Here is a 13,332-nt window from a genome sequence, read left to right as displayed (position 1 = left end):
TGACCTAACAAATAAATCTAGGCACTGGTATTATGAAAAAATCCAGTAATATAGATAAGCTATTGTTTAATTTGATTTAAAAAAGAAAGAAGAAAATTGAATATCCAGTATCAAAAGTGAAAAGAATGAAATCACCACCAAGGAGGAAGAAATTAAAGCAATCATTAGGAAATATTTTGCCCCATTGTATGCCAATAAATCTGACAATTTGAGTGAAACCTATGAATGTTTATGAAAATATAAATTACCCAGATTAACAGATGAGGAAATAGAATGCCTAAATAACCCTATCTTAGAAAAAGAAATCGAAGAAGCCATTAAAATGAACTCCCTAAGGAAAAATCCCTAGGGCCAGCTGAGTTCACAAGTGAATTTTACGAAACATTTAAAGAGCTACTAATTCCAACACTATATAAACTATTTGGAAAAATAGGCAAAAGAGTCCTACCAAACTCCTTTTGTGACACAAATATGGTAGTGATATCTAAACCAGCAAGAGCTAAAACAGAGAAAGAAAATTGTAGACCAATTTCCCTAATGAATATTGATGCAAAAATTTCAGACAAAATATTAGCAAGGGAATTATAGCAACATATCTCAAGGATTATACACTATGACCAGGTGGGATTTATCCCAGGAATGCAGGACTGGTTCAATATTAGGAAAACCAAAAGCGTAACTGATCATATCAACAACAAAACAAATCATATGATTATCTCAATAGATGCAGAAAAAAACTTTTGACAAAATGCAACACCTATTCCTATTAAGAACACTAGAGAGCATAGGGTTCTTTCCTTAAAATGATAAGCAGTATCCATCGAAAACCGTCAGCCGGCATTCTCTATAATGGGGATAAACCAGAAGCCTTCCCAATAAAATCAGGGGTGAAACAAGGATGCCCATTACCACATCTATTATTTAATAATTTACTAGAAATGTTAGCTGAAGCAATGAGTAGAAAAAGAAATTGAAGGAATTAGACTAGGCAATGAAGAAAGCAAACTATCATTCTTTGCAGATGATATGATGATAGAGAATCCTAGAGAACCAACTAAAAAACTACTTGAAATAATTAACAACTTTGGCAAAGTTGCAGGATGTAAGATAAACTCATATAAATCATCAGCACAAAGCTCAGCAGCAAGAGATGGAAAGAGAAAATCCATTTAAAATAATTGCAAACAATATAAAATACTTGGGAGTCTACCAGCCAACACAAACCCAGGGACTATATGAACACAAATATAATAAAAATGACAATTCTGCCTAAACTAATTTACTTATTCAGTGCCGTACCAGTCAAACTACCAAAAACTTACTTGATAGAGCTAGGAAAAAAACCAACAAAATTCATATGGAAAACAAAAGGTCAAGAATATCAGGAGAATTCATGAAAAAATACAAAGGAAGGTGGCCTAGCAATAGCAGATCTCAAAGTATATTATAAAGCAGCAAGAATCATCAAAACTCTCTGGTGTTGGCTAAGAAACAGAATGATAGATCAGGGGAGTGGGTCAGGTTCCTAATACACAGCAGTAAATGACCATGGGAATCTAGTGTTAGATAAACCCAAAGACCTCAATCTCTGGGCTAAGAACTCAGTATTTCACAAAAACTCCTGGGAAAACTGGAAAACAATAGGCCATGGGCCAACATCTCATATCACATACTGAGATAAAGTCAAAATCAGTGCATAGTTTAGACATAAAGGGTGATACCATGAGCAAATTACAAGAATAAGGAACAGCCTGCCTCTCAGATCTTTGGGGAGGGGAAGAATTCATGACCAAACAAGAGATAGAGAGCATTACAAAATGTAAAACAGATAATTTTGATTATATTAAGATAAAAAGCTTTTGCACAAACAAAGCCAATGCAACCAAGATTAGAAGGGAAGCAGAAAGCTGGAAAACAATTTTTACAGCCATCGTCTCTGATAAAGGCCTCATTTCTCAAATATATAGAGAACTGAGTCAATTTATAAGAATACAAGCAATTTCCCTAATTGATAAATGGTCAAAGGATACGAACAGGCGATTTTCAGATGAAGAAATCAAAGCTATCTATAGTTACATGAAAAGACGCTCTAAATCATTTTTGACTACAGAAATGCAAATTAAAACAACTCTGAGGTACCACCTCACACCTACCAGATTGCCTAATATGACAAAAAAAGAAAATGATAAATGTTGGAGAGGATGTGGGAAAATTGGGATACTAATGCATTGTTGGTGGAGTTGTGAACTGATCAACCATTCTGGAGAGCAGTTTGGAACTATGCCACAAGGGCAACCAAACTGTGCATACCCTTTGATCCAACAATACCACTACTAGGTCTGTATCCCAAGGAGTTCACAAAAAAGAGAAAAGGATCTACATGTGCAAAAATATTTATAGCAACCCTGTTTGTGGTAGCAAAATATTGGAAATTTAGAGGATGTCCATTAATGGGGAATGGTTGAACAAGCTGTGGTATATGAATGTAATGGAATTCTATTGTGTGATAAGAAATGAACGGACACATTTCAGAAAAACCTGGAAGGACTTACATGACCTGATGCAGAGTGAAATGAGCAGAACCAGGAAAACATTGTATCACAGAATCAGCAACATTGTGTGATGGTCAACTATGAATGACTCAGCTCTTCTCAGCAGCACAATGATCCAAGACAAATAGGAAGGACTCAGAAAGGAGTGTGCTATCCATGTCCAGATAAAGAACAGATGGGGAGGTCAAGACATTTTCTTCTCACTTATTTTATTCTTTCTCGTGGTTTTTTCCCCCCTTTTATCTGTTTCTTCTTTCACAACTGTGACTAATATGGAAATGTTTCACATGATGCATATGTATAACTGATATCAAACTGCCTGCCATTTTCAAAAGAGGGGAGGAGGGAGAGGGAGGGAGAAAAATTTGGAACTCCAAATGTTATAAAAATGAATGCTAAAAATTGTTTTGACACGTAATTGGCAAAAAATAAAACATTATTAAAATTAAAAGAACAACAAGAAAAGCAAAATAAAAAGAAATCACCAGCCTTGTGCTGGGCCTCTGTTGAGGCTTCCTCAGACCCACGAGCCTGGGTCTGAAATTCGGGCATTTAAGTAATGTCCAATGACATTCACAGGGTATTAAAGTTTGCAAATCACTTTACAGACACAATTTCCCTGGAGCCCTAAAATGGTCTTGGGACTAGTCTTACCCACATTTTACAGGAGAAGCAACCAAGTCTCAGAGAGGTTGACTGATTTGTCCAGAGGGTCTGAGGTGGGGTTCATGCCCAGGCTTCCGGAGCTCTCTGCTCCCAAAGCACCGCTTCTCAGTTTGCAAACCAGGCTGTTGTGCCCCAAATGGGGGGTGGCTCCCTCCCTCCAGGGACTTTATAATGTTCACTCCAGGTGGGGTTTTACTGGACACAGGAATGACTGAAGGGAAAGGGGAGGGAGACAGACCATTGGGTCGGTGGCTTACATTATACAGCTGATCCTACCGAGGCTTGGAAAGGGCATAGGCCTTGCCCGAGGTCACACAGAGAGTCAGTGGCCTGGCTGGGCCCAGAACAAAGTTGAGTTCTTTCCAGCACTAGACACTGCTGACCACAAGAGGGTGTGTGTGTGTGTTTGTGTGTGTGTGTATGTGTGTGTGTGTGTGTGTGTGTGTGTGTGCGCGCGCGCGCGCGCGCGCGCGTGTATACATGAGTGTGTAGGTGGGCATGCAGGGGCAGCTAGCGTATCTGCCTCTGATAGAAGGGTGGGGGGACCCTTCCTCAGAGGCCCCCTCTGTCCCCTCCCAGCTAGCCCTCTGGAGCATGGATCAACTTGGGCAGAACTGATTCATAGCCCACCCCTCGTCACCCCGGCCCCTCAGAGGAAAGCCGGAGACAGTTTGTCTTGAAAGCGGGTTGTGAAGCTATAAATCTGCTTCCCCATAAATGCAGGGTCTGAGGCCAAGGCAGCAGGAACTGCTTCCCTTTGTGATTGATGAGCACCTCAGTGGGCCCCTGCAACCTCAAGCTGAGAGGGGAGATTTAGCTGTCTCTGCAGCTGGCAGAGACCAGGCACTCACCCCCAGCACTGCCGGCTCCTGCCCAGGCTCAGCAGCAACTTAGACAGTTGGTGGAGCTGCAGTGCACACAGCACTGGGCCTGGAGTCTGGAAGACATGAGTTCAAATCTAGCCTCAAACACTTTCCAGCAGGGTGACCCTGGGCAAGTCACTTCACCCTGTTTGCCCCAGTTTCTTCATCTGTGAAATGAGCTGGAGAAGGAAATGGCCAACCAGTCCAGCATTTTTGTCAGGAAAACCCCAAATGGGGTCATGAGGATTGGCTGTGCCTTAACCACACTAGGATAAATGGCGGTCCACGGGCACCTGGGAATGGAAACAGGGGAGGCCCCTCACCATCGATCTCGTCCAGGGGGATCTGCCCGAAGATTTGCAGATAGGGCCTGTAGAGGACCCTCCGGAAGATCCACTCCACGCGGCTGTCTCTGGGGTGGAGCAGGGCCTGCGTCGTGACCCCGTAGGCAATGAGCCACACGGTCAGGAAAAAGAGGAAGAAGAAGACGTCCTTCATCTGTCAGGAGAGACGAGGTGGTTGGAGGGGTGGGGCAGGGCCCCTGAGCCTGGCCCACACCCAGGGGCCACTCATCCCACAACTTTGACCGTGGAGGCGGGGACCGTCCTCTGTCCTCTGTCATCCAGAGACGGAGAAGCCGGGGCTAGCGAAGGACCCAGATGCGGAGTAAAGTAAACGGAACCCAGATAACGATGGAAAGACGAGGGGCAGCCATTTACACGGCAGGAGCGCAGCACTTAAACGGAAATTTTAACGACTGGGGGAGAGATGGGGGCCCATGGGTGTGGAGTACTGGTCAGCCCCGTGCCATGGCCACGTGCGCCGAATCCTTCTACGAAGTCCACTTCTACAAGAGCAGGGGAGGGGGAAGGTAGAGATTCTGGAATGAGCGGAAGGGTCTTCTCCGAGGTCCCAGAGGGAATTCCTGACAGAGGGGGATTCTTCATCCCCGTTCTTCCCACTTCCAGTGTGTTGGGGCTGGGGCTCCTAGCTGGGCTCAGAGAGCGAGCTCCCATGGGTGTAGACAGGAGGAGGAAGGGTTTGACTTTAAATTCAGTCAACAAGCATTTATTAAGTACCTGCTGTGTGCCAGGCACTGGGTTTACAAGGCAAGGAGAAACGAGGAGGTATAGAGAAAGCAATGTGGGGATAACAGCGGCGGGAGGTTTCGGAAGGCGGGGGGAGGGACTTCTTGGGGGGCGGGGCACAGACATTGAGGGGGTGGGGAGGAACTTGGGGTGGGATGGGGCACGGACACTGACGGGGGAAAGACTTCTGGTGGGGCACGGACATTGAGGGGGGTATGGAGGAAATTCTTGGGGGGGCGGGGCACGGACACTGACGGGGCTGGGGAAGGACTTTTTGCAGAAGGTGGGGTTCAGCTGAGACCAAAGAAGCCCGGGAGGCTGGGAGCAGAGGTGAGGAGAGAGAGGCTTCCTGACGTGGGGCACAGCCAGGCCAAAGGGGTGAACAGAAGATGGAGAGCCACCCTGGTGTCACTGTATGGTGGAGTGTGTGGTGGGGTGTCGGGTGTGAGAAGACAGAAAGGGTAGGAGGGTTTCCAAAGCCCCTGGGGTCTAGGATTAGGCGCCCAAAGGGGTCTTAGAGAACAGCGCCATGAAGGGGGACCATCATTGAACCCGCGGCTTTACTCTCCTGATTCAGCTGAATTGGTCTCCACCCCTGAAGATGCTCCAGGCACAGCAGGAAGGTGAAGACAGACCGGAGCCCTGGGAACACTCCACTGCCCAGGGCATGGTTTTGTAAGGCAGGATAAACCCTGCCTCAATTGGTCCCTAGAGCACCGTGGTGGGAGCGGAGTGGGCAGTGAATGTGGTCTGCAGGATGAACTCAGTCTGATTGAATCCTTGCGGTCAGGGTGGGTCCTGCTCTGCCTGGCTGACCGACTCCACAGCGTCCCGAGGGGGTTAAGGAGGCGCTATGTCTCCATTGCCTTAACACTCCTGAGGGCTCTAAAGAGGAGAACTCTAATCTCTTCCTACCCATTACTACCCTGGCTGGCGGCCAGGGAGCTGTGGGCCAAACCTTAGAGAAGAGCAATTCATTGTAGGTGGCCTACTTCCATCAGCCAGGAAGCCTGGGCTTTTACAGGAATTAGCTTCAGGTCACCGTCACAGTCACAGCCCCAGCGCTAGGAGGGTCCCCAGCCCAGCAGGCAGCTGGTTCAACCCACAAATGCTTGGATGGCAAGAGGCCAGCCTGTCTCCCTAGAAGCCCTCCAGTGACAGGGAGCTCACTACCCCACTCCCTACCTCCTTTCCCTCTAGGACAGAGGGGACACTGTTTCTCTTACACCAGGCTCAGACTGGTGCCTTGGCCAACTCTAACACTGGCAGCTCTTGCAGGGGCTCCCGCTGAGGCTGGTTGAACACTTAATAGAGCTGTGGCAGCCCAACGGAGACCCCCTCCAGTTCTGAGACCCCAGGACAAAGTGAGCTTGAGCCAAAGCCCCAGGGGGCCCAGTGAGCAGGAGCCGATGCCCCCCATGCCCCGCTCACCATCCTCTCCACAATGATGATCTTGGGCCCCAGCTGCTTGTGAATGGCAAAAATGTGGATGAGTCTTAGGGTGAACACCATGAAGTCCATGGCCAGCACGGTCCGGCCGGCCTCGAACGTGGAGCTCAGCATCCTAAGGAGCCCACAGGGGGCAAGGAAGAAGGAAGAAGAGGCTCTTGGTGCCCGAGGCTGCGCCTGGAGGGAAAGGGCCCAGGGGTTGCTCAGGGGACCCGGCAGGCAAGTGGCCCCAGACACACCTGCAGGTGACGCCCACGATGAAGAGGAAAATGGCCACCATGTCGCATTTATTCCAATTGTCCTCCACATACACCTTGAATTTCTTCAGGAGGTTGGTGTCTTCATCAGTGAAGAAACCCTAGGGTGGGAGCAAACAGCAGTCAGTCCCAGCTGCAGGGTCCTGGGGGTCTCTGTCTTTGGGAGGCTCCCTGATTCCAACCCATCAGATTGGGGTGGGGGTCCCAGCCAAGGACCACTCTGAAGCCTCGGTTGGGGCTCAGTCTGGGGTCACATTCAAGGTACAGTGCCTAGGGTCACACAACCTGGATTTGTCAGAGGCAAGACTCAGATCCTGGTGGTGAGGGCAGTGCTCTATCCACTAGACCTTCCTGCCTCATTCTCAGGCTCCTAGGCCTGAGAACCAACTGACCATTTTCTCAGTCCCTCTTCCTGGCCTGGGAGGCTCTCCTTTCTACACTTTCTACACTTTCTACAGGAAGCCTTCCTGATCTTAATGAGGTGCCTCCCCAGGTCATCTCCTGGGGGTCATCTTCCCGGGGTGGTCATCTCCCCAGGGGGTCATCCCCCTTGGGGGCATTCCCTGGGGGGCATCTCCCCAGTTGAGTCATCCCCCACCCAGGTCATCTCCACTGTATCCTGTCTCTGGTTTCTTCCCACATGGTTGTCTCTCCATTAGATCGGGTGTTCCTCAGGGGCAGGGCCTGTCTTCCACCTCTCTTTGTGTCCTTATGTCTTAGCACAGTGCCTGGCACATAGTAGGTGCTTCCTCAGTGCTTGTTAACTGACTGGGTGACCTAACATCTCATCCCATCCCTCATTTGGCTGCTGGAGAAACTGAGGCACCAAGCAAGGTGGCATCACAGCCGAGATCCCACCGTAGGTTAGTGGCAGAGGTGGGACGTCCCCATCCCCTTCAGGGGAGCCCCATCCAGTCACGACTGACCTGCCGAACTTCCTCGAGCACCAGAGTAAACACCCAGAAGTAGAGGGCCCCCTCGGGCCCTGAGGGGCCAGCCGGTGGGGGCTGGAAGTCCACCAGGAGCACGTAGGTGAACAGGAAGAGAAAGGCAAAGTACATGACCATGTTCCCCAGGAAGACGGTGACGGGGGCCCCCCAGAACTTCTTCCATCGGGACAGCAGGAAGGGGCTGGACACAGCCCAGGCCCCGCCCCGCCTCCCTTCCCGTGACTCGTCCCTCCTGCACAACAGAAACAGAGAAGGATGAAAATGTCAGGCGGGTCTGGGGGCAGGCGAAGAGAAGCCCTTCACTGGCAAAGCTCCAGCCACAGGCTCTGCACTGGTTGCTGCTGCCCCTGGTCCTGAAGAAGGGTCTGGTGCCCTGAGGTGGATGAGAAGTGGGTGGGGGAGGAGGCAGCCGTCCTTCTAAGGGTCATGGAAACCTCGGACTCAGTATCCCCAGGTGTAAAGTGTGGGAGCTAACTTGGCCAACCTCTAACCCTTCTCACGATAACTCCGTGATGCTAATAATCAGACATACCATCTGGGCACCCCCTTTTACATGGAAACGTGATGGAAGGGACCATCACGTCCAATGCCTCCATTTTACAGATTTGGAAACTGAGGTCCAGGGCCATGCTCTGACTGGCCCAGGGTCACACAGCTGGTGGGTATTTCAGGTGGGATTTGAACCCGATCCTTGGATGACAAAGTCAATGTCCTTCCCACCAGCCAGTGTTTTCTCTATGGTATCTTCCCAGTAGAAGGGAAGTCCCCTGAGGGCAGGGCCTGTGCTCTGATCTGCCTTCTTGTCTCCAGGACAAGACCCAGCACTCAGTCAACGTTCACTAGATACTGGCCCGTTTGGGTTGAATCAGGTCTGGCCCTCCCAGTAGGGCTGGTATGGGGAGGCAGGACCAGCCCAGACCTGACCTAGGTATCAGCAGACTGACCAAAGCCTCTGTCTCCCAGTGATTCAGCCAAAGCTTAGAAGATTGGAAACTGAGGCCTGGGCCTCCCCGGAGCAAATGGGGAGGCCTTGGAAGGAGTCTCTGCACTTGTTTCCCTGGGGGGAGTCCCCTCCTTCTACCCACACCATCCCTGGAAGGCCCTTTGGTCCCTGCCCTCCCCCAGGCTCCTCCACCCTCCCAGGCCCAGAAACCCTCCCCTCACCTGATGCTGGGGGAGGGGAAAAGCAGCATGCTCTCTGTGTCCAGGCTGTCCAGCTCTCGAAAGGGCTCCAGCCCATTCTTCAGAGGAAACTCCTCACTGCAAGAGACCCAGAGAGGGATAGAAAGGGCCCAGGGTCTTGGGGTCTTTGGAGCTGCTTCCTGAAGGCTGAATATGGCTGCTGAAGCCCCCCAAGAATATCTCAGTGGTAGAGTGTGCAAGTGGTCAATTCACAAAGCACCAGCCAAGAGGAAAGAAAGCACCAGTGCCAGGCACTGGGGGGCCAAAGGGTCCACCCTCCAGGAGGCCAAGAGCAGGGATGAGGTGTGGACACCAGGCAGCCCCACCCCAGGATGGAGGGCAAAGGGGACACCTAGAAGGAAGGAGGCAGGGAAGGACTCCTGAGGGAGGTGAGAGCCATTGGAGCCCTTGGGGCCAGGAGAGAGGAAGGGAAGAGAAGAGGGAGGAAGGGAGGGAGAGAGGAAGGGAGAGAGAGGGGGAGGGAAGGAGGGAGAGGGGGGAGGAAGGGAGAAAGAGAAGGATGAAGGAAGGGAAGGAGAGAGGGAGGGAGGGGAGGTGGAGGAAGGGAAGGAGAGAGGGAGGGAGGGCAGGGGGAGGAAGGGAGGGAGAGAGGAAGGGAAGAAGAGAGGGAGGAAAGGAGGGAGAGAGGGGGAGGGAAGGAGGGAGAGAAGAAGGGAGGGAGAGAGGGGGAGGGAGGGAGAGAGGAAAGGAGGAAGGAAGAGAGGGAGGAAGGGAGGGAGACTAGGAGGAAAGGAGGGGGAGGGGGGAGAAAGGGAGGAAGAGAAGGATGAAGGAAGGGAAGGAGAGAGAGAGAGGGAGGAAGGGAGGGAGAGAGGGAAGGAGGAAGAGAGGAAGGGAGGAAGAAAGGGGGAGAGAAAGAGGAAGGGAGGGAGGAAGAGAGGAATGGAGGAAGGGAGGGAGAGAGGGAGGGAGGGAGACAGGTAGGAAGGAAGGGAAGAATAGAGGGAGGGAGAGAGGGGGAGGGGGGAGGGAGAGAGGGAAGGAGGGGGCCCAAGAAAGCTAGGGAGGGGGAAGGAGGGAAGGAGGCAGGGGTTCACTTCCTATGTGACAAGCACTGTGCTGAGGGGCTGAGGGTACAAGCAGAAAAGGGAGCAGGAGACAGACAAGCTGCAGCCTCGTCCCTCCTTTGCTCTGCAGCCTTCGATGGCTCCCTCTTCCCCAGTCTGGCTCCCTCTGCCTCCACCTTGTGCGGTGCTGCACTTCTCAGATGTGTCCTACTCTTCCTCCTCCCCGCCCCCCACCCCAGTATGTAGGAGGTTTTTGTGCCCCTCACAGCGCCGACCCCAGGCCTGCTCTCCCAGCTCCTCGGGCCAGCTCAGCTTATGTGGCTCTTTAGTTGAGCTGGTTCGTGATGATTAACTTAAAGGAAGGCCCAGTGGGTTATTCAGAAGAGCCAGGAGGTAAGGAGATGGGGAGACAGCCCCCCTCATCCCACCTGGACTCCTCCCCCATCGAAGGACAGACCCCCTCCTGGAGGCCCTGGGGAGGTATGCCCCCCCCCCCATCCCTGCAATGACAGTGATGGAGTGGGGAGGTTTCCAGCAGATGCTCCCTGCACCGGCCTGCAGTGACTGGCCCAGGGCCTGAAGGAGCCTTCCCTCCGGGTCTCCGGGCTTGCCCTGTGCTGCCCAGGGATGCCGTCTTAGCCTCCCCTGCCTGTCCAGAGCCTTTCAGGCCAGGTCAGCGTTACCTTCCCTTGGAACCTTCTGAGATAAGAACCTCTCCCTCTCTCCCTGACCCCCGCCCCCAAAGGAAGAGGGATAGGTCCCCCTGACTTTGGCCTTCCAGGCTCCTCGAGGGCTCCACACCTTTGGCCCACTCCTACCTGAAGGCGATCAGGTTGGTGTAGATGAGAACAGGGCAGCAAAAAGCACAGATGAGCCTCAGGATCTGGGTGCCGGTGGCCATGTCTCCCCACCAGATTTTGGTCAGAAAGGCCTGAATCAGAGGGAAGCGTTCACATCCCCCCTGGGTCACCATCGCTCCGCCTTAAGACCTTTGTTCCTACGCTGCGTGTGGTGATAAGCCCCGAGACTCCAGCCTATCGGCCGTCCTGCTTCAAAAGCGGTGTACAGGGAAGGGTCTAGCTTGGGAGTCAAGGGCCTGTTACACACACCCTGAGGAACCTGGAACAAGGCTGTTCACCTTCCTAGGACTCAGTCTCCCCAGGTGTGAAATGTGGGGGCTAGCCTGGCCAACCTGTAACCCTTCTCACTGTAACTCTGTGATGCTAATAAGCAGAGATGCCCTCTGGGCACTCCATTTTATCGATGAAGACACGGAGGTCCATCTCGGGAGCAGAGCCTGGATCTTAATTCCTGTGCTACCAAATCATGCTGACTTCTTTCAGTGTTGCTTTTGGTCCTGAATGATCTCAGGGCTGTGCGGCTGTTCTAATTTCATAGACACCCACAGTCTTCTCACTGGCATTCAAGGCCTTCCACCATCAGACCCCACCTACCTTTCTAGTCTTGGTTCCTGCTCTTCCCCTTCACACCCTCTCAGTTCCAGCCACGCTGGCCATTCCCTTAAGCCTGGGCCCTCTCCCTTCTTGTCGCTGGCCTGGGATCCTCCTCCTCTTCCTCCTCCTTTGGCCAGCCTCTCCTCCATGAAGCCTTCCCTGATTCTCCCCTCCAACTCTGGTCCAAACCGATGGCCTGCTTATTTGTGTGTCAGTCCTATTCCTTCTCAGGGGCTGTGAGCTCCCCTGGGGCAGCTTCCCCAGGAGCCTGCCCAAGGCCCAGGGAGGGGAGATTGAAATGAGGGAACGATCCTGAACTTCCCTGAGACCTGCCTTGGCCTCCCTCTCCCTTCAAGACAAAGACAGGTGCCCGGGCCACACCCTGCCAAGGACCTGGTGAGACCCGTACCAGGAGTCTGGGTCCACATGGATGGGCCCCCTTATACATCCCATCCCCTTGGGAGGGGTTTTCTCTGTGTAATCGCTCCCCGCCACGCCACAAGGCATCTGGACCAACCCCAACCTCTTCCAGCCAGGTCTGAGGACAGGCCTTTCAATCTCTCTATTGGCTTTCTGGCCTCTCTGACCTCCACCCTGACCTCCCCCCGATCACCTGCATCCTATTCCAGGCAGCCCTCCTGGATTTCATGACTCCATGTAGGGCTGAAGAATCAACAAAGCTCAGAACCATAAGGGACTTAAAGGCTTTGGCCCCAACAGATATACAAGTCCTCAATGTGATGCTCTCCAGGGGAACAGAGCCCATCTTCTCCCAGGGGCACCTTTCCCAGGTGAGCTGACTCACAGGTCAGCAAGGCTTCCTGATGTGGACACGCAACTGATCACTTTGTAACCCCTCATTCAATCCCCTGGGGCCAAGCAGAGCCAGGCTGAGCCTGGCAGAGCCTCCCCGGGCCGGGCTGAGCCCCTTGGAGCTGAACAGAACCCCCTGGGACCAAGCAGAGCCTGGCTGAGCCCCTTGGGACCAAGCAGAGAGCCTAGCTGAGCCCCCCCCCCCCCCGGGACCAAGCGGAGCCTAGCTGAGCCACCCGGGGGCTGGGTTGAGCCCCTTGAGGCTGAGCAGAGCCTGGCTGAGCCCCCTGGGGCTGAGCAGAACCCCCTGGGACCAAGCAGAGCCTGGCTGAGCCCCTTGGGACCAAGCAGAGAGCCTAGCTGAGCCCCCCGGGACCAAGCGGAGCCTAGCTGAGCCACCCTGGGGCTGGGTTGAGCCCCTTGAGGCTGAGCAGAGCCTGGCTGAGCCCCCTGGGGCTGAGCAGAGCCCCCTGGGAACAAGCAGAGAGCCTGAGCCCCTTGGGACCAAGCAGAGCCTGGCTGAGCCACCCTGGGGCTGGGTTTAGCCCCTTGAGGCTGAGCAGAGCCTGGCTGAGCCCCCTGGGACCAAGCAGAGCCTGGCTGAGCCCCTTGGGGTGGAGTAGAACCCCTTGGGACCAAGCAGAGAGCCTAGCTGAGCCCCTTGGGACCAAGCAGAGCCTGGCTGAGCCACCCTGGGGCTGGGTTGAGCCCCTTGAGGCTGAGCAGAGTCTGGCTGAGCCCCCTGGGGATGAGCAGAGCCCCCTCAGACCAAGCAGAGCCTGGCTGAGCCCCCTAGGGCCAGGCTGAGTCCCCTGGGACCAAGCAGAGCCTGGCTGAGCCCCTTGGGACCAAGAAGAGAGCCTAGCTGAGCCCCCCGGGACCAAGCGGAGCCTAGCTGAGCCACCCTGGGGCTGGGTTGAGCCCCTTGAGGCTGAGCAGAGCCTGGCTGAGCCCCCTGGGGCTGAGCAGAGCCCCCTGGGAACAAGCAGAGAGCCTGAGCCCCTTGGGACCCAGCAGAGCCTGGCTGAGC

General features: G+C 53.2%; 1 protein-coding gene across 1 annotated transcript in view; it reads right to left on the bottom strand.

The window, feature by feature from the left end:
• Positions 1–13,332, bottom strand: part of TRPM5 (transient receptor potential cation channel subfamily M member 5) — a 56,601-nt gene that overhangs the window by 11,758 nt on the left and 31,511 nt on the right. The window contains exons 15-20 of the mRNA XM_036765324.1: positions 10,854–10,966; positions 8,990–9,085; positions 7,802–8,057; positions 6,858–6,976; positions 6,601–6,733; positions 4,405–4,579 (exon numbers count right to left, since the gene is read on the bottom strand). Of these exons, the coding sequence (XP_036621219.1) occupies positions 4,405–4,579; positions 6,601–6,733; positions 6,858–6,976; positions 7,802–8,057; positions 8,990–9,085; positions 10,854–10,966 (892 nt within the window). The remainder of the gene's footprint in view (positions 1–4,404; positions 4,580–6,600; positions 6,734–6,857; positions 6,977–7,801; positions 8,058–8,989; positions 9,086–10,853; positions 10,967–13,332) is intronic.

Source organism: Trichosurus vulpecula, chromosome 6, assembly GCF_011100635.1.
Source record: "Trichosurus vulpecula isolate mTriVul1 chromosome 6, mTriVul1.pri, whole genome shotgun sequence".
Classification (NCBI taxonomy): Eukaryota; Metazoa; Chordata; class Mammalia; order Diprotodontia; family Phalangeridae; genus Trichosurus; species Trichosurus vulpecula.
Note: the sequence above shows the minus strand (reverse complement) of the source record. Positions and strands in the feature narration are given on the sequence as shown.